Source organism: Mesoplodon mirus (assembly GCF_964341445.2).
Source record: "Mesoplodon mirus genome assembly, chromosome: 3".
Lineage (NCBI taxonomy): Eukaryota > Metazoa > Chordata > Mammalia > Artiodactyla > Ziphiidae > Mesoplodon > Mesoplodon mirus.
The window spans coordinates 85,498,452-85,520,379 of record NC_138978.1 but is presented as its reverse complement, the minus strand read 5'-3'; the positions used below and the strand labels follow the sequence as shown (position 1 = coordinate 85,520,379).

Sequence of the window (21,928 nt, the reverse complement as noted above, 5' to 3'; positions counted from 1 at the left end):
TCAGGCATTTTTGATGCAAGTTCTTTTTTTTTTTTTAGTTTTTATTGGAGTATAGTTGATTTACAATGTTGTGTTAGTTTCAAGTGTACAGCAAAGTGACTCAGTTATACATATACATATATCCACTCTTTTTTTAGATTCTTTTCCCATATAGGTCATTACAGAGTACTGAGTTGAGTTCCCTGTGCTGTACAGTAGGTTCTTCTTAGTTATCTATTTTATATATAACAGTGTGTATATGTCAATCCCAATCTCCCAATTTATCCCTTCCTCCATCTATCCCCTGATGCAAGTTCTTGATCAGATTTATAATTAAAGCTCTCAATAGTCACTAGTAGTTTCTTTTTAAAAATATTTATTTTTATTTGTTTAATTATATCAGTTTCTGAGTTAGGAAAAGTTATTTGAAAATAATGGTCTAGTTAGTTTTCCATACTTGAGATTTGATTGTTTTCACATTGTTGGTAGAACTGAAGGGCAACAAATCAGCCTGAAGTTTAGAAAGTGCACTGAGCATCCTTTATCAGGAGGTTCCCCATTGACTCACACCTCTACTCCCCATACTACCCCACAACAAACAAAAGCCTTATGTAATATAAATCAGGTATTTAATCCCTCTGACATTTTTCATATTTCCCATTTGAAACCAATTCAGTTTCTTTAAGAGGTTATCTGGACTTAAAATATTTATGTAGCTAAATGTTTAGACTGAGTAGTTTTGATTGAAGCTGAATCTCTAGTTTTCAATTTCACAAGCAGAAACTCATTTTAAATACTTCCTCACTTCTTGTAATAACCTAGAATGGAAAATAATTTTAAAATTATACACACACACACACAAACACATATCTATATCTATCTATCTATCTATATATATATATATATGAAGTACTTTCCTGTACACACGAAGCTAACACTACATTGTAAATCAACTATACTTCAATTAAAAAAAAGCAAAGGGGAAAAATACTTCCTCATTAAAGTTAGGGCAGTCAACATCCTGTCTTTATTTCTGGATGCATAAAACAACTAAACCTGTTAGCATGCTGATATTGTTAAGGCTTAGAATGTGACTCCCAAGAAAATATGCAAGTTGCATCACCAGAGGCTAGAACCTGGGGAGAATTAATTAAGAAAAAACCCCGAATAAATAATAAGTCCTGAATAAAGTCTTCCTTACCATTCTAACAAGTATCAGATTAATTTTTTCTTTAACACCACTTAGAGGTCATTAATGTACATGGCCTCAGGTTTTTGTTGAGATTGGCCACATCATAAAGTATTTTTCATAAAGCAATTTAAATCATTAAGAAATATAATTTATACACACAACTCAATGGGCATAAATGGAACACATCAACTATTTCATAAACTTGTGCACATTTATTTCTCAAACTTACAATGATTGTAGCTTCACATTTTGCATGGATTTTATTTATTCTTGGACTAAATCAGCCTGAGATGTTGAAAGCTGTTCAAATGTTACTTAGAGTATGATTTTAACAAAATTATTCCACATAATCTATGTGAAATTAAAATGGAATCCCAAGAACCTTGTAATTCAGACTGAAGAAATGTAATTTTTTCCTATACCAAAATCTCTGCTGAATAGTTGATTTTTTTTTTCTTAGAAGAACTATGGAGGAGATATAAAATGCAAAACTTGCATGTTGCCTCTTTGTGTCACTTTCCCCAAGATCTGTATTACATGAAACTAATAAGAATGGAACTAAATACTTTTTTTAATGGTGCTGTCTAAATGTAACCTGAGTTGAAATAAAATTAATTCCACAACAAGGACCTACTGTATAGCACAGGGAATTATATTCAATATCTTGTAATAACCGATAACACAAAAGAATCTGAAAAAGAATATATCTGTATATATTTATATCTGTATATCTGAATCACTTTGCTATGTACCTGAAACTATCACAACATTGTAAATTAACTATTCTTCAATTAAAAAAATTAATTCCTTAAGTGTTTAAAAAAATAAAGTCCATCTTCTAATTGTTCCCAAACTTTACAAAAGAAGAATCCCTGAATCAAAATAATCAGAACAGTCATTTCCGTTCAGATGTTTGGTAATAAAATCTTTGCCTAATGTTGTTTTTTTTATGCAAAATCTCCAAACTCTGAAAATACTTCATCATTTATGGTATGCCTGATCACATAAATGTTTACTTGTACCTTGCTTTGTTCAAAAATGTTTAAATATGAAATCTAAAGTATAACCTGTATTCAAAGATTTACACACAAAAATAATGTAGCTTATGAAGAGCTTTTCACTTTTTCCTACTTGGATATTTAGGATGACATTCAAATGTACACTCAGAAATATGCAGGCCTTATGCTATGGCTATTTATGTATCCCACTGAGTCTAAAATTGGCTTTAGTGACTACTCTCTTCATATACTTCTCCATCCAAATCAAAGTGCTTATCTTATATCTTGCTAGCCAAAAACAATGAATAACTGAATCAATCTAGTTAATTTCAGTGTTTATCTCAATATTCTGTACAAATGAAAGGACTGGAAGATGGGGCAGTGGAAGGTGGCAGTGGACAAGAGACTTTTTCTTATGTGCAAATTGCACTGAAATCACCAGATGTCTCTAATTTGCTGCCCATCTCAGTTCTTGTCTCCAGAGTTTCTCCAGAGCTCTCACATACTCCCTTCTAAGTTTCTGGTACACACATTCGCAAGGCCTCTCTCACCACACTCACAATCTTTCCTCATCTCAACAGTTCTTCTCCAAAGGATTATCAGTAAAATAACTGAGTCATAAATAACTATAGAAAAATACGTAAAGTGACAATTTAGCTTCGAAATTTATCAGTCACAATTTTCTTATGCATAAGTGGTACATAAAGTTTTCTTATAAAGGGTTTCCCTAAGCCTGGGGTGTATGTGTTTAACTAGGGGAGGTCTTCTGGTTGTACAGAACCATTCTGATTTCTTTCATGACAATCATTACCATAACAGTATTTACTGAAAGCTGGGCTGGACAGCCATTGTACAATCTGATCTGGCAAATGCACAGAAACTGCACTCCAGATTACACAGTAAGGCACTAATTACCCAAATGAAACTCCAGGGGCACCTTGGGGAGATGTAGTACAGAGAGTTAAGGAAGGAAATAATTAGTCACAATTGCAGAAGCTAGCTAAATACAAAGTGAAAGAATTCATGCAGCCTATTTCCTGCAGAGTACAGGAAGCCTTAATAATATGCAAAAATACAAGAGAAATCCAAAAGAGAAACATGATTTCTATCAATGAATAAGAAAGGGACCAATCTCAATTTTAAATTACAAAATGACTTTATTTTCTGTTCCTATGTACTACATAGCCAAATAACCTTAAGACATTGTATCATGAGTTTACACTATGACAAATCAACTTTCAAGCATTTTCTTGACAGTCTTAGAGGTTTTGCCAGCATTTGACACAATCTGAACACATACAGCGAGAGAAAACAAGCAGCAGAAGGAAAACTAAGTGACCACGTAAGGCATGGAGTTTCAACCCTAGTAAAAATATTCATTAAATAGGCAGAATCGTATGGAAGAGGGAATGGTATACAGCAGAAAGCAAATTTATTCCACATCCAAAACCATGCGTAGGGACTGTTATTTAACATGGCTGAGAAATTAAGTTGTTCAAAGTTATATACCCCTTTTTAAGGTCTTCTAAATAAAAAAAAAAAATCCTTGGGGTGGGAGGAGACCCTCTTCCCTCTCCCCAAAAGGAATTCAAGGATGTTACCTTTATCAGTGAAAGGCTCTGGGAAGATGGAGTAAGAGTGGACAGCTAGTTTGGAAAGATGGTATGTAATTGTATTAGAAGCATGTCACTGAGGCCTAAATCTGAAAAATCAATGGCACATCTGGTCGAGACTGTCCAGGCTTTCTTACAATGTATCTGAATAAACAAGAAAAAAAGTGAGAAAATCTTACCGACCCTTGAGGCATTCCTCTCACTCATAACTGTGCTGTTTTGCTATGGAACCCTACCTACCCTGAGTTCTTGAGATCCTACCAAAAATGTGAATCGCTTGAACGGCATTATTACATTCAGGATTTATAGGAGAATGTAAATTGAATCTTAATTTAGTCTCTAAACACAAATGGAAATTGTTTTGAGGTTTATCTTATCTATTCACTACCACATATTGCTGACAGTTTTCATAAAGATGGATCATGAGTGTTCACTGTTTTAGTAAATATATCATTACTACTGATCAGGTATTTGGTATGAAATTATCTTAGAGGGTAAAATACTCCTTAAAAAATGGACTTTTCTTAGAATCAGGAACATAAACAACAGCAAAACCCTTGGGGTAAATGATAACAAGAGATGTAAAGATGTTTTCTTCTCTTTCTTATAACAGAAATCATAAGAGAGCATATTGCAGAAATGTGGACTTTCCTCATCCCAAGTAACCCAAGGAAGATTCCACGTTGCTTAAGCCCCTCTCTATAAAGATGGCTTCAGAGGCAGATAAGGAGCCACCTCTAAATGACCGAAGTATTCACAGCAGGCTTATGTCCCAAGCCTTTCTGAAAAAGCAGTGCCTGCACACAGGATGCCATGGAAATTGTTAGAACTCATTACAATAGCTACATTGGAAACCTAAGGCAGAGGAAGGTGGGTGAATGAGCAATCAGAAAATTTACCAGTGTAAATAACAGGTTTCACTGTATCAAGAATATTTATATTAAAAGTGTTGTATTAAAAACAAAACAAAGTGAAAACCCAACATATAACTAGTTTTCTGAGACGTGGTCTTCTTAGGTGAGTTCCACGGGGATATACTTAGATGCTCTGTTTCAACCAGACCATCCCCAGACAACTGTCTGTTCTACACTTAACCATTAAAACTGACCAAAAAGCATACTCACTATGGGTGTCCAATAGCATAGGATTTAAGAGTACATATGATGCTTTTATATTTACATAAGCTGTTTCTCATGAGTCTTATAGAAGTTGGAGAAATAGAGCTAGTTGTTCCTTTTTAGCAAGAGCACTTGTAAAAATACGAAAAGGATTGGGTTAATATCCCTTTTAACACTGAGTTGATTCATTAAAGAACTTTAGAAAAGTCAGCAGTTCATTTACCTGAGTTTCCCAGTTAAAGGCTAAAGAGTAATTTAATGCTTTTCACTTAAGAATGTGAACAAAAATATACAATATTAAAAAGGGTCAGGGTCAGAAAATTTAGACTCAAGATGAAGTTTGAACATTTTGAATTTTTATAAAATCTAACAGAAACATCTATGAATTTTCCTTCCTAGTTAAACCATAAAGTCATAGAACTATACTGATTTACTGGATGTTATTTAGAACTTAGGTTAGGGGTCAGCCTGTGAAATCATTAAGAAAGCGGATCAAAATCTTTTGGCATTTTGAGCAAATTGTCACAAAGACTAATTATTAGTTATTTCAGTTATGAACACATATGAGATTATGAGTTAACACCAGATAAAGATTTCAGCATAAATATGATTTTTAACCTGAATAGGTCCCTTTTAAGGGTGATATAGAAAACAACTATACATTTTATCCAGAAAAATAGTGCACCTAGTGTTTTACCAGTAGTTATCAAAGCTCACCTTGCAACAGGGGTATTCTTGTCATGCTCAGCCATGGACAACCTTCCAGGTTTGTTTGTTTGTTTGTTTAAAACAGGTAGCGCTATGTTTCTAAATATAACACATTGTTCATAATCAGGATCCTAACAACATTCTAGAATTGAATGTTTTATCCTACAAGAAATATAACCATGTTACTACTTTAAACATTTTGTTTCAATTCCAGGGCGAAATAAACCAGCTATACAAAATCACCATTCTAACGCTTAAACACAGAGCAGAGACAGCAAAGCATTTTGGTCTATACGATTCAATTATTAAATAAATGAAAAGTATCTCTTCCCCAAATCCTTTACCCCACGAAGTATCATAACATTTAAAACACAGTTGAGGCACATATGTCTGCTGAGTAGTTCCCATAGCTGTGTTCCACGTATGACTCAAAGTAGCATTAAACAAAGTCACCAGGCTCAAGGGGTAAATTTTAAAAGCAGCATCTTGAAACCCCAAACCATCTTTCTATTTTTCTTCGTTAAGTCACAAAACTTCCTTGGGTCAGACTAGGGTTCTGAAAACAGTGTGAATTTGGAGCATAAAACAAAATTCCCATGAAAGGTAGCACCGGTCCTGGATTGAGGGCACAAATAGTGCTTTCATTTTCCTGTTCTCTACAGCTTAATAGTCAGTGAAAACTTTTGCCCAAGACCCATACTATGTTGGATGTTTAAGTACAGAGATAAATAAAACCCAGCTAGCCACCAGGCAAAAATTATTTCTATCCACTTAGCAATTTATTCACACTTAAAAAAAAAAAAAGGAACAGAACCATTTTAGATGAGATACTTTTTTTTAAGCCAAAGAGAGCAGACTTTCTGTGCTTGCATCACTAGCATTTGCAGCAAGGGCAGGCTTGAGGGAGACAGATTTATATACGTACATATACGTGGATTATTTCGTGTAACAGGCAGAATTTGAATAGAGATCACCACTTCCCAGACTACCCAGAGGAACCAGTGTGCCTGCCTGGAGTGCACCAGCTCTTTAGCAGAGTGCTTTAGTAGCACATTTTTTTTTTCTTCCATCGGATGTATTCACATATCAAGATATCAAAGATGATTAAGTTACTAAAAAACAGGCTTCTGATTCTGATTTTTAAATTTAATTACCTATTTTAATTAAAATAAATTAGCTTTTCTAAGGTTGTTCACCAGTACTACATACAATACTGATATTAAATGGGAGGAACCTCTGTATTTCCTTTTTCAATGATATTTTTAAAATGTTGTTAAAAATGTAAATCAGTTAAATTATAAATGACCAATTCAAGCAAGCTGACCATGGGAGATGATTGTCTTTACTCACAAAATCCTTGCTTAAGGATAAATAACTGTCAGGTATGTGAAAGAATAGAACTTAGGGTTCTGTTGGAGGCAAGGAGAAATTTTGAAAATAATAGTCTATGACAATGCCCTTATGTGAGTTTACACTCCAGAGAAGTGTTTTCTATAGAATGAAATACTTGGCCAATGGAGAAGGCAGCTGGAATTAAAATAACTAGCACAGATTCCTTGGTACACATACAATGAAAACAAAAATAAGGACCCTGTACAGGTGTAAACAAGCTAAAAATGACCTTGGCAAAATATCTTCATTGATTTAAAAAACACCAAAAGCATGCAACTTAAAATTCCCTTCCCTTCACAAGAATGAACTGAGAACCATAAAACACAAAACAACCAAAACAAAAAAACAGACGGAACCATCTGTTTCTGTCAGTAGAAAACAGTAATAGATACATTAGGTTCCAGGACAAATAAAACTTTAAAATATTAATATTGAAAAAATACAATTAAATTTTTATTAAAAATACATACTCCTTACTCAGTCTTTGTGTACATTTCGTTTTGTGTGAAAAAGAAAAAAATAATAAAATAGGAAAGGCATTAAGACTACCTAATTATTTATACTGTATTTGGTAGAAGCATGTTTCAGTCAAACTTTAAACAAAAATAAGTTATTCTGTTTTCATTTGCTCCCGGACATCAGAAGGCAGGGTTTCAAACAGAGCATCTTCTACAACTAAACCAGCTCGCTTCAGAGCCCGACAGTCGCCCAGCTCGGGAGGGAGAATTTCAAAGTGATTGCCTTTAACATCTAAATAGGAGAGAAATAGTAAATTTCCAATTTTTGGTGAAAGTACTGATAGGCTGTTTTTCCCAATCTTCAGAGTTTTGAGTTTCTTACAGAAATAGAGTTCATCTGGAAGGCTCTCCACTTTGTTACAAGTGATGGAAAAATACTGTAAACTTTGTAGAACTCCGATCTCAGGCGGGATAAATCTAATGTCATTGTAGGACAAGTCCAGGTATCGGATCTTGTTGCATAGGAAGAGGTGGGAAGGCAGCACCTCTATTTTATTGTGACTAAAGAAGAGGCGCTCCAGGCTGGTGAGTTTCTTTATATGCTCTGGGATGTAGGTGATGCTGTTATGCCACAGTTTTAGCACTGTCAACTTTCTCAAGTGCTGGAAGCTAACGATCTCTTCTATAGATTTCAGATTATTTTCCTTGAGGTCCAATTCCTGGAGGCTAAGCAGGCTGAACACGGCGTGAGGAATGCGCTCCAGGTCACAGTGGACCAGCTCTAGCTCTGTCAGATTGGTCATCTTCTTCAGATTGTTAAGCATCACCAGCTTGGTGCCATCGTTGTGTATGCACATCTTCTGGAGATGGCTGGAAACATCAACCACTGCCTGTGGGATTTTGGAAACATTGCTTTTGATGGAGAGAATTTTAAGGCTTTTGAGATCCCGCAGAGACTCAAGGGTGATATTTTTGGAAATATCATGACTTAGAGAGCCAACCAGGTAGAGCTCCTCCAGGTTCCGCAGGCCATACATCCAGGGGGGCAGCTCCCTCATGTCATCAAACTTGACGCTCAAGACCTTGAGGTTCTCCTTCAGGAAAGAGAGCGCTGCACTGTGGATTTTGACCGAGCACTGGTGCAGAGAGAGCTCCTGGAGATTGTCTAGCTGTGCAATGGTGGCTGGTATCATGACATTCTTAATGATTTCAAGTTTTAGAGACTGCAACTCTGTGATTTCAAAAACAGTGTCTGGAAGGCCAGAGAGCATGATGAGAGGCAGTTCCAGGCGGTTATGGGCATTCGTCTGCAGCTTCTGCCTCAGTTTATCCGGAGTCCACTCATTGTTTAAATTCAGCTGCTTTAATTTGTTTTCACTCACTTCAGATAGGAACACTGCAAATCTCTTGGAATACAGAGGGTCGTATTGATCTATCATATGAAGCATAAAAGCAAAGTCATTTTTCACGTCTGGAATATCATCAATTCCAGTTTCCTGCCGGACATACTCAAAAGAGTACTCCCTCAGAGAACGGTAGAACAGCCAGTATAAGGTATAAAGGCACGTCAATCCATAGATACTTACAAAGCACAGGTAGCAAAAGGAGAGTTTCGAGAACAAGTGTGCCATGGTATGATTGCAAGAAAAGTTTTTATATCCAGTCATGTCCTGAATGTCAACATTACAGTCCACTGTAAATTGGACTTTGGAAACCAGGGCGCTATTATACGCAATGATGATTAGGAATTTTATAACCTTAAGTACAGTCTGACGAACATACATAGCATATAATATATCACCTTCTTCCACGTGTAGCCTGAACTTCTTCACCTTCTCAAATAAAGCCTTTGCTTGCTCACCCTCCTTCTTATCTAGAGCCCCTGCAGTGGATTTGTCAACCACAAACTTCTCAGGAATTGACTTTAAAGACTGAGAGTTGACCAGGTTGCCTTCTGGACCAGACTGGGTGGTGTTGGGCCTGCTCATGTTGTTCTTCCTGTTGTCCTTTTCTTCTGAGTCCTCCCCAGACACTTCAGATAAAGCCCGTGTGGTCCAGGGAGAGTCAAAACACTTCCCCAGGATTGAGATGAAATGTTCTATTTTGGAGCTGGAACCAGGGAATTTGAACCAAAAGTTGCTACAGAGCATGAAGACCAGGGTATGGATGAGGACAAGGTAAGGGAAATACTTGGCATACCAGTGGAGGGCTCGCTCATAGCACATCTGGTTAATAAAGCTGTACTGCTGAAGGTCCAAATCTGTCTTCAGTCCTTTCATTTCCACAGTGACTGGGTTAGTAGGAGACGGTTTCGGTGGAGGCAGTGGGGTGGTACTGGCCACTGCTTGAGAGACATTCGAAACGGAAGAGTGGTTCTGAGAAGGCTGCACTCGTTTTGGAAGGCAGATTATCTTGTCTTGCATGACCTGAAACAAAGAAATAATATTTTCAAATTATATTACTCAAAGAGCTTTCATAATGTCATTAGTGCGAAGGAAGCAGCAATACCATCCAATAAATGTCCATTTCCTTTGCCTGGAGAATACAATGTTCAATTCCAGCACCGAGATTTTTATTCTTAGCCCACATGTTGGAAAAATGAAATGTATCGATATATCTTTGTTCACCATGTCTAACTCACGACACAAAACGCAGCAGTTTTGTTAGGACACAGAACGATTCACAACAAAATAAATATTTAAAGAGCATTCATGTATTTTTAAAAAATTTGCATTTCTTCTCTCACTGAAGCCTGGGAGAATCAGTCATTGGTCTGGGAAGTACATCCTCTTATCAGACTCAGTCTTGAATTGGATGGCTCCCAAGATTTATATTAGTTTCTGTATGAGAAGCATTAAAAGGAGGAAATATGGGAGAAATTCCCATCTTTATCGTTTCCTCATTTCTTTCTATCCATATCTTAGACATGCATAGATGAACGTGAATGGCTTTAATAAAATGGGAATTTACTAAGCTTTTGTAAAAACTATTTCTTCAGAGAGAGATGAAAAAATACAGAAATGTTCGATAGTAAAATAGTTATGTCTAAACTTGCTGCTTTTCACACAAAATATTATATCAACTTCTATCCCTCTACCAATGCTTCAGTTTGTTGAAAAGAATATTAAGCCCTAAGAATGTCCAGCAGTCTCATAAGATTGCAGTTTGGGTATGAGAGAACACATTCTTTCTGAAGATGAGGTAGGATGAGGCAAAATACTCCTTGAATCAACCTGGAGGAATCATCCCCAGGAAGAAGTACACATAAGTGGAATCATCTGGACAACAAGCAAACAGTTCAGAGAAAGAATAATAACCAAGAAACTGATGGTAATAACATGGAATTAATAATGCAGGGGAAGTCTATTTGTACCTTATTATGTCAAATGGCTGAAAATCCATAGTGTATAATGATTTTGCAACAGCAAAGCTCTTTATGTTGATTCTAGAAGTAGAAACTGACTCTATTACAAAGTAGACTGCTATGGCATGAGAATATGACCATAACCTGGTGACATGGGAGATATAGCCCCATAGAGAGAAGTATTTACAAGGTTTGACAATGCAGTGGAGCACCCAACCCTTAGCTGAGTGTCTGATACATAGGAGACCACCAGTATTTGCTGAGAAAGTGAATGAATCTAGAACTGACACTAGTCCTTCCAATTCAGAGTTGCATAGGTCTGGGTGTAGACCACACGTCTCCTAGGGATGAAGATAAGGATGGTGATTATAGTGATGACAACAACAAACTTTCTGTTGTATTTAATATGCAATCCTGTTCCAATAATGTCATGGGTATTAATCAGTTTAATTGTCACCTTAACCTGATAAGGCAGGTACTCCTTTTATCCCAATTTCACAGATGAGGAGACCAAGCCATAGAAAGGTTAAGTAACTTGCTTAATGTTATCAAGCCCAGGCCACCTGGACCCAGAGCCTACATTCTTATTTTATTTTATTGAATTTCTAGGATTAAACCAAAAATATCTCAATTTGACTTTAACCTAAGTAACAAATTACCTTATATAAATTATACATATTTTAGGGGAAAAGCTTATCTCTCCCCATATCCTATGCAGATAACAATGAAAGAATGAGGTTAGGGGAAGAGAGGAAGTTTCATTTATAAAGATTTATAAAGGCTCCAGCCTAAAAGATATAGCAGGGGGCTACTACTTACTATGTAAATCAAAAGAAGGAAGGGAAGAAAAACAAATGTAATTGCACTCAGAGGGTTCAGAGGCTACAGAGGTGTGAGAATGTTTGAGAATGCCTTCAAACATTTTAATCACTTACCTGATGTTAAACATGCCCACGTTTGTGGGCATATATATGTCTACTTATAATTATACCCATAAAGTATTGCCAATCCATATGTCAAATATTAGAAAACTTAATTATTTTTCCTTTAAGTTTAAAATAAACATAAAGCTTTCATTTTAATCTCATCTCAATGGGGCATCCTTTATATTTCTTGGAGGTCAAACACTCTACCTTGGAAACCTCTGGAACAGAAAATAGTAAGAGAAAGCCTTGACAGATGCCAGACTATCTTGAAGAAATATCAAAGAGAAAAAGTAAGAAAGTCAGTGTTTGGGGTCATATTCTAGATGTTTTCTCATTCGTGGTCTCATTTAATGCCCCCAATAATCTGTGAAGTAGGCATAAGTTAGGGGCTAGAGCAGCATGGAAAGAAATGCTTCCCCAGCACCTTCTCCAAGAGTGACACCTTTGAGCTAGTATGTTAATAGGCAGGCACCACCTGAAGGTGCTAAGTCCCTGCCAAGCAACCAGGCGGCCCCATTTCTGCCCCCTGCCCAGCCCTTCTCCAGGCTTGCTCCTCATGGGGGAAGACGATAAACCTCTGGAGCTTGGCTGCTGCAGAGGGTTTCAGGTTATGTCCTGCACCAGGGTGCCCAGCTGAGGGGCAAGTGTGGGATGAAATCCTGCTTGTGCCCCCCTCACTCAGCTGTTCACCCTCATGGGATGCCTTTTTATATTCTGCACAAAGGTACCTGATTGGCTAGCATCTGCCATGCTAGAGAGGTAGGTCATTTTCTCCCCATTCTACAGAAGCACCCAACTAAAGTTCAGAGAAGTTCAATCACTTGCCCATGTTCACGTAGCTAGGAAACAGCAGAGCAGACTAGTATATTTCCACCATTCCAGATAGTCTCCGCATTTCTCCGAGTTTCTGCTATGATGGCTTTAAGAGAACAGCCCAACGTAGGAGGGGAACACATAGACAATCTCCAGAAGTTCCTCTTCGCCTTCTGATGTCATATTTTTTTCAATCTTCACAAAGATGTAATTTTTAAAATGTGCCTATTTAAATCCCAGGAAGGTAAAGACAGTGATCTATTTTCCAGAAAATGTTAACTACTTAGAAATGAGCACAGAGTAGAAAAAGATGCTGGAATTTAGTCACTACGAACAATAGCTGCTCATGCTGCCAAGAGAACACATCCTAAGAAGACTCCAGCAGAGACACAGCTCATAGTTGAAGTCCCAAAGAATGTGATGGCAGGTTTTCTATCCAGGACTACGAAAAGGAAGAGGGTAGGTTACGGAGTCCAACAGTAAAGAGTGTGAAGACTTAAACAGTGAAATAGCCACAGGAGAGAGGAAGGAAGTTATCTTCCATGGTTAATGGAAACTGCAACACTGAGAAGAATTGGGAGAAGCATCAATATTTTCAAAGGTATAGTAAAAAAGAGAAAGAAGACAAAAAAATAAGGCAGATAGGTTTCTTTTTAAAAAAATAAAAGGGTAAAGGGTGTTTCTGTGGGATATTTGTAAACAGCAGCTTGTAAGAACTTGAAAGTTTGTTTCACCTTTTCTGCTCTTTTGAGAAGCTTGTCTAATTAAACCTATATCTCACTTCTTTTTACCTTTACCCAGAAATTTGAAGATTAAAGTACAAAACAAGCCTTAAGGAAAGGCTGTAAAACAAATAGCAAAGGCACAGTGGTAGGGTTCCAGGCTGCCAGTGCAGGGCTAAGGGAGAGTGCTTGGGGTAAGACCAGGGAGAAAGCCACCGCCCACATCCCATTCTACAAACCATCGAGGCTTAGACCATCACCACCAGCTCATTCATACACACACGTCATTATGACGAGGAATTCCATCCTTTTATTCTAGGGACAGCCCTCAGACTGCCTTTGGAGGAAAAAGCATTGAGACTAGAGCTACACAGAGTGTTTATATAAGGGGAGGGCAAGAAAGAGGGGAAAGAAATGAGGGTAGGGGGAAGAGAAAAAAATTAAAAAAGCAAGATGAACAAGAGAATCTGATCCACAATATAGCAAGGTGAGAACGTTACTCTCCTAAAAGCAGATATGAGAATAATTCTTTAAAAAAATTTTGTTTTTTGATGTGGACCATTTTTAAAGTCTTTATTGAATTTGTTACAATATTGCTTCTGTTTTATGTTTTGTTTTTTTGGACACTGAGGCATGTGGGATCTTAGCTCCCCAACCAGGTATCAAACCCACACCCCCTGCATTGGAAGGTGAAGTCTTAACCACTGGACCACCAGGGAAGTCCTCCATGAGAATAATTCTTGAACAAAATCATCTACGTTAAAGAAAATATCTCAGTTAGTTTGGGAATGATGAAGATAGGGATATAGAAGGAGGTGAGTCACTGAGGGCAAAGGTCAGGCGAAGCCAGGCAACAAAGATGCTAAACTCCCCACGCTGTATTGGGATGAACAGGCTTGGAGGTAGGAGGAGTGAGTCAGCAGAGCAGAGAGGGGCTAGAATCGAAGGAAATAGCTCAAGCAACATGGTAGGAGGCTGGGGTGTACACTCATTATTTCTATTTTGAGATATAAATACTTTTCACTCTTCCCTAAACCTTTGGTAAAATCTGCTAGACACACACACACACCCCTATTATGAATGAATTTTGTGGAAATCACAGCAAAAAAAGGACTAAATTTCATGCTTGGATCAAAACTGAACAGACAAGCAGAGTTTGCCTGGGATGCTAAAAATCTATAAACTGTTTCCGTGGAAGCAGGAACTGGGACCATGAGAAACTAATTCTTCTAGGAGTCCGTCAGAACTTAGGCCATGGACTGGAATTTGATCCAATATCCTCTAGGTCCTACGGAGCAGCTGACATCCAGTAACATAAGTATATAAAATGCTCCTCAAGACTTTACAATGAAAGTTCCTAGAGGAATAAAAAATATATATGTAAAATTGTTCCATGTCTGTCATAATATCTAGGTAATATTTCTGGAAAAGAAACACAAGGGTTGCAGTGATTGGAGAAATGGGCTCACTAAAGTTGGATTCATGAATTCCCATTTGCAAATTATTTTGACATAACACCACAGCTGTTTTTGAAAAAAAATTCTAAGGTCAATGAAATAAACTGAATTTCTTGCTTTTACTTTCTACAGGGGGATGTCTTTCAAGAGAAACAAAGTAAAATTCAAACTTCTTTAAAAAAGGAAGCAACCCATCCAAACTATGCCCTGAAATGCTGCTCAGATCTAGGAAAAGAAATCAAATATTTAAAATTGTAATTATCACATTTATACTAGCAAAGAGATGCATTTTTAAGTAGGGTGTACACTCTTGATCTCATATTGAAATACCTCGTACGGGCAATGTAAACTTAGGGCCTTTTAATAGTAATTTTCACAGTTTTAAATCATTAATGTTCATCTACATCTTTGACTGTTTATCTTTGATGACGGTTATTTGATTCTCAGTCCCTTTGTTAGAATCATAACACCCATTATTATAATGTAAAACTAAGATCTACTTAATTTAGGCAGTTTCCAGAAAAGGACTGCAGTGAGAAGCAGCAGGGAACAGTGGTAACATGTTGAAACAGTTTCATATTTGCATGAATGAGACACCAAAGGGCTGAGGTTCAAACCAAACCAAACCAAACCAAACCAAACCAAACCAAACCACTTAGCTTCAGAGAAACTGCTTGATATAACAAAAATAGAGCAGAATAAATAAGGGCCAGCTTATCTATTACAGGAGGGAGACATAAATGACATCGATGGCGGTGGTGTAGGATGTGTAGAACACAAGTGCTGAGTAGTTCTGCGTGTGCCTCAGGAAAAGTCAACCATTGTGGAGGCTCTGCTGTACGTCAGATATGATAGAGATACCAAGAGCAATGCGCCCTTCCAGGTCAAGCACAGGAGAAAGACAACTGAATCAGTCAGGAGTGTTGCAAGTGCTCAAATTCATGCTCGTCTTTCACAATGAACTTTATAATCAACTTTATAGCCTAGATCCAGAAAAAAAAAAAAAGAAACCCTTGGTGGTATTTTTATTGGGATTACATTACATTTATAAATTAATTTAAGAAGCACTGACATCTTATGGTGTTGATTCTTCCTCTCCATGGGGTGTGTTTCCACTTGTTCAATCTAATTTTGTGTCTCCCAAGAGTGTTTCATAGCTTTCCCCAAATAGATTTTGGACATTTATTGTTAAGTTACGCTTAAACATTTTATTTTTTGCTATTATAAATCTTTCTTAAAAAACACATATTTAGCACAGAAGGGAGCATCCTCCCTTCACCTTTCCTACTCCCTTGCCATTCCTTAGGAAGCCCTGATAAGCTTGGTGCATACTCTTCTGGATCTATATCTGTGTATTTACAGAAACATGACATATAAACACATGGGATCTTCCTACATGAGTTGTTCTTGCACCCTGAGTTTTTCACTTTCATAGTATGTCTTGGAGACCTTAACACATCGGCACATAGGGATCTACTTCATTCTAAGGGCCGCATTATTACATGGTGTGGATGTGCTATAATTTATTAAAAACATTCCAACGATGATGTGCATTTAGGCAATTTTTAACTTAAAAACAGTGCCAGTCTCAAAAAAGTACATGCTGCCTGATTTTACATGGCATTCTGCAAATCAGGCCAGAGAAACAGATCAGTGGTTGCCAGAGGTTCACTGCAAAGGTTCAGAACCAGGGAATTCCTTGGGGTGCTGAGATTCTTTTGTATCCTGGGTGGTGTTACAAGAATTTATGCATGTTTTAAAATTTAAATAGATACCTTGTTTTGATAAAGAGTGCATTTTAGAAATGCTGTCTAATATTAACAGAGCTCCACCGGCTTTTTCCTGTTTTTTAAATATCCTTCTTTAATCTCTATTTTGCACTTTTGTCTGTGATTTTGTTTTATATTTTTAGGTGTCTATTTTATGTATTTTCTTTAAAAATCTAAACTAATCACCTCTTTCTCTTACAAGTGAATTTAATCTATTACATTATTTTGCTAACCTCACTCATATTTGGATATTTACTAATATTTGGATTTATTTCCATAATTTTATTTTTATTTTATTTTTTTAATGTTTATTGGAGTATAATTGCTTTACCATGGTGTGCTGTATAACAAAGTGAATCAGCTATACATATACATATATCCCCATACCCCCTCCCTCTTGTGCCTCCCTCTCCATATTTTTATTATTTATTTATTTATTTTTATTTTTTTGCGGTACACAGGCCTCTCACTGTTGTGGCCTCTCCTGTTGCGGAGCACAGGCTCAGCGGCCATGGCTCACGGGCCCAGCCGCTCCGTGGCATGTGGGATCTTCCCCGACCGGGGCACGAACCCTCGTCCCCTGCATCGGCAGGTGGACTCTCAACCACTGCGCCACCAGGGAAGCCCCATATTTTTATTTTTATATATACCATTTCTTCCTCCTTCCTGCTTTCTGTTGCATTAATAACATCTTTCACATCTCCTATTTTCCATCCTGCTTCAGCTGGTTGGGAAGGTGAAGACTAAATTTCTGTAATAGAGGTTATCTATAATTTCTCAAAATGTATACACTTAAAGCTTTTCAGGATCCCTACCTCCCCTTCCAAGCATGTTTTAACTACCCGCTGAAGTATCCCGTTTTGTTGTTTCCAGAGTTTGTTTTAGCTGTCCTTTGAAACACACAATTTAAAAAAATAATCTATAGTTGACTGTGATTATTTACATATTTATCATGTGCTCACCAATTTTTTCAGATCCTTTATCTCGCCCCTGGGTTCCTTTTCCTTTTGGTTAAAGTATCTCCCTTAATAATTCTCTAGGGTAGCTTTGAAGATTTTACCTTTAACCCCAGATCTTCTATAGTTTCACTTTAATTTTTAGTGTATGTAGATGAACACTGCTTGATATCTGTAGCTAAGGACCTGACTTTCTTCAATTTTGGAAAACTTTAGCAAAATCTCCTTAAATAATTGCTTCAAAACTTGCTTCGTCATTTCTTCCATTTTTTTCTGCAATTCCTATTAGATGTATGTTAGAGTCTCTCAGCTGATCTTCCACAGGTGTGTGTTTGTGCTTTTTAATCCCTGTCTTTCTCTGTGCTGGCCTCTGGGTAACTCAGAACTCTTACCTAATTCATTACTTCTTTCTACAACTGAGTACAGTGTCATTATTCTACCTATTGATATTTTAAAGTTCCGTGGCTTTCTAATTTCAATGATTTCTAAATTTTTTATATCCATTTGATCTTATGTCATATCTACCTATTTTTTAATGTTATTTCTTTGACCACTCTAAATCTATTTTTTCTGCTTTTTATTTTTTTTTGAACTTTTTAAAGTAAATGTATTTATTTTAACTTCACTGCTTGTTTTAAAACTTAGTTTCATCTCAAATGGAGTGAATCAATATTCCAACTGTCAGTTTTGCTGAGAGACTTTCTTAGCATAATTTTCTTCATGTGTTCTGGGTGGTAGGCTTGTTCTGAGATTGTTTTCTCTTGTGCACTCTTTTGTAGTTTCCTGCACCCAGCTCCCCAGTCCACCATTAGGACTTGTCATGGTGTTTTGATGTTCTACTGTGTTGTCAGGATCTCACAGTTCCAGTCAGGGAGACATGGGCAGGCTGACTCAGTTCCTGGTTGGGAGGCACCCCAGATGCATGGTTTCCTCTGAAGTACCAGCTCCAGCAGCCAGTTAATTGCCATTCTTTTTAGCTTCCTTTTGGGACTGAGGACCTTTGGCTACAAACAGTGACCAGGCTCCAGTCTCTTATCTTGTTTGGTGCATTTTTAGTTCCTTTACTGGCAGGAGCTGAGCTCCTGGCCGCTACTGCCTGCATTTGGATGACAGCCCAGCTGTTGCTTCAGCCCCACTCAGTATTCCATTTGTGCTCCACAGAAGTGTTTATCTTGTTTTTGAGTCCATGTATGCATTTTTGGTACCTCCTTTTATATTTTATCATGGCTATACACGTTGAACACAGGGAGTGTTTTCAAGCATAACTCTTGCTTTACTACCTTTTCATAAGAGAGAGACAGTGTGCTGTAATATAAAATTAGTCTCAAGACTACCATTATGAAGAATCAACATTGCTTGGCTAGTGCCAAACAAGGTAAACCTGCAATGTCAAATTCCTCTCCCCACAAGAAAAGGCTGGATTTCTTTATACATCTCCCCTAACATCATATGAGAGTACTTATTTTCCTACAACCTCAACAATTAAGTACAATATTTTTTCTATGAACTATAACCCCAAAATTATTTCTCTGGTTTAGACTTTAAATCTTAGTTATGACTATATTATCACTGAAAGAAGTGAGAAAACTTGCTGCATATGGTAAAACAGCAGGCATCATTCCAATATGTTAATGTGTGACCCAGGGGTATTCTTTAGATTGTGAACTGTTCGTTTAAAAGATGGTGCTTTAACTTGGTTATGGCAAGCTGGATACAGACATGTAGACTGGAGCCACAAAGTGGCAGGTGGGCCAACAGGAAGGTGATTATCTTTTACTCTCCCTCCTCTCCATAGATTCAAATACAACTGGTTCCAAAGGGTTGCACCCTGAAGCTGATCGTCCAGATTTGTCCCCAGTCTGATAGAACAAAACAAGCTATCTCTGCTGATCTAAGAGTGACCTAGCAAGAAACAGATCCCAAAGACCTATTCCCCAGGGCTTGTTCAGAGAGGTACTAAGGACAGACTATCCATATAGTCTAAAACTATAAGGATAGTTTATAACTTATTGAATATCTACTTTATGCTAACCATTATAGGAAAATCAAGGAGGCGTAACTAATGTTCTAAAACTTATTGAATATCTACTTTATTGAATATCTACTAAAACTTATTGAATATTTACTTTATGCTAACCATTACAGGAAAATCAAGGAGGCATAACTAACGTTCACTGTTCTAGACTTACAGTCTCATTGGAGAGACATAAATAGCCACATGAAAAGTCAAACAACGGTGCACACAAGGCTGTATATGTACCATATGAATGATGTGGTAAATGAAATAAAAGCTAAGGCTTGCAGTGAGCAGAGAAGGATTCATGCAGTAGGACCAACTTCATTTGGGCCTCGAAGCTGCTGGACTTGGATAGGTTTTGTGGGGAGGGTAAGGTCAGAACCTTGTGGGTTCCAGAGACAGGAGGCAAAGGGCTGCATTTGGGAAGAACAAGGAATAAGATTAAAAAAATGGGACCTCCCTGGCGGTCCAGTGGTTAGGATTCTGAGCTTCCACTGCAGGGGGTGCAGGTTCGACCCTTGGAAGGGGAACTAGGATCCTGCATACCGCACAGTGTGGCCAAAAAAAAATTTTTTTTTAATAAATAAATAAAAAATAAAAAGATGGACTGTTGCTCTTCCTTTCTGAAGTAGACCCATTTCTCCTGGGAAAAGAGATGGAGATACAAGGGAAGGGAATTAACTTTCATGTCACTAAGTTATCAGTTAATATACGAACTAACTAATTATGTTCTCTCAGAAATAAGATGCTAGAAGACAAAGCATCTGTCCTCAAGAGATGTGAGATTTCCCTTCATCAGTGATAGGATTAACTCTGAGAATGCAGAATCTGTTTTTTTTTTTTTTTTTTTTTTTTGCGGTACGCAGGCCTCTCATTGTTGTGGCCTCTCCCGTTGCGGAGCACAGGCTCCGGACGCGCAGGCTCAGCGGCCATGGCTCACGGGCCCAGCCGCTCCGCGGCATGTGGGATCTTCCCGGACCGGGGCATGAACCCGCGTCCCCTGCATCGGCAGGCGGACTCTCAACCACTGCACCACCAGGGAAGCCCCCAGAATCTGTTTTAAGGCTAACTACTGAAAATATTTTAAGTACCAAAAAATCTTGTTGAGAAAGAAGGAACTGAAAAGGCAGGGAAGATGGCTTTAAAAGGGCCAAGACTTAAGTGATTTCATTCTCAGCAAATGTCTTATTCAAAAGGCTTGCTATTCTCCAAGTCAAAATACATGTGTATTTGGGGACAATCACCACTGGAGCACAAAAACAGACATCCATGAGCACCACACACACTGCATCACTCTCACTAACACAAACAAGTCCTTGTCTCCAGGGGAAATGGAAAAGCATAACTGCAAGGGTGTGGCATCATTTCCTGCCTTCTGTGCACATGGTATCTTCCTTCTTTAATGACGATGTTTAAAACTCATGTGTTGGTCAGGAAATAACACCCTGTGTATGGAGGAAGTTTAGACCCAGAGAGTAAAGAGAGAAAGACAGCGAGCAGTCTAAAGATAATTGACAAACTTTCAGATGTTTATTAATAAACATAAGGGCTGAGTAAAAACTCTGTTTTTATTGGTTGCTCATTTCCTCAATAGCAACAGGAAAAGGAGAAGGACAAGATCATACCCTGGCACCTTTGGGGCATGAAGGCAATGTCCTGGGGAAAAGTTGGAGGGGTGAGCTGATTAAAACTTAGATTTTTGAATTAACGAATTCTCTTGGTGATAAGGTATAACAACAGTACACTTGCTATAGGATTCATCTGTACATGATTAAAAACCATACATCAAGCAAATCTTCTCTAGTGAAGCATCATCAGAAATTTCTCTGCTTGAGGAACATAAAATGCCACCAGTCTGGTAGAAGAATTAAACATTGAAAACGTTAAAGCATAATTACCTGAGTCATTACTATACATTAATAGAACAAAAGTATACAGTTAACTGGAGCCATTTTTAAGTACTGATTTTCCCTCTATCGTAGTACATGTGGAAACATAGTGTAATTGTCTATTATCATTTTACCTCCTAGACCAATAAGCTCTCTAAAGGCAAGCTCCAACCTTGTTGACATTTCCTGGCACAAAGTAAGTATGTACTAAATATGAGGTGAATAAACAAACACTGTACCCCCTCTCCAAAGGAAAACAAACCACAACAACAGGAAGTACACACATGTATAAAATCAGATGCCAGTAAACATCTGGAAAAATTTGCCTTAGCTACCTTCCTCTGAGATGAAACAGCTCACTTCACACACCTCCAAATTGCCAAGTGATGTCAGCCTAGTGATTCCTAAAGCCAGAGCTAAGTGCTGACTCATTTAAGGTACACAAAGAGAGTGCCAGATTTGGGAGGCACTACCTATTCATTTCATTTCCAAGTAAAGGAAGAAACCATCACATCTACTTTAGGATCCTGTATGCATTTTGATACCTCTCTTAATAA

The 21,928-nt window shown here is 37.6% G+C and overlaps 1 protein-coding gene across 2 annotated transcripts in view; it reads right to left on the bottom strand.

Moving 5' to 3' along the window:
* Positions 1–3,306: 3,306 nt before the first annotated feature.
* Positions 3,307–21,928, bottom strand: part of LRRC8C (leucine rich repeat containing 8 VRAC subunit C) — an 89,919-nt gene continuing 71,297 nt past the window's right edge. For both annotated transcript variants that reach the window (XM_082615694.1, XM_082615695.1), the window contains exon 3: positions 3,307–9,884. In XM_082615694.1, coding sequence (XP_082471820.1) covers positions 7,611–9,884 — 2,274 coding nt within the window. In that variant the 3' untranslated portion in view covers positions 3,307–7,610. The remainder of the gene's footprint in view (positions 9,885–21,928) is intronic.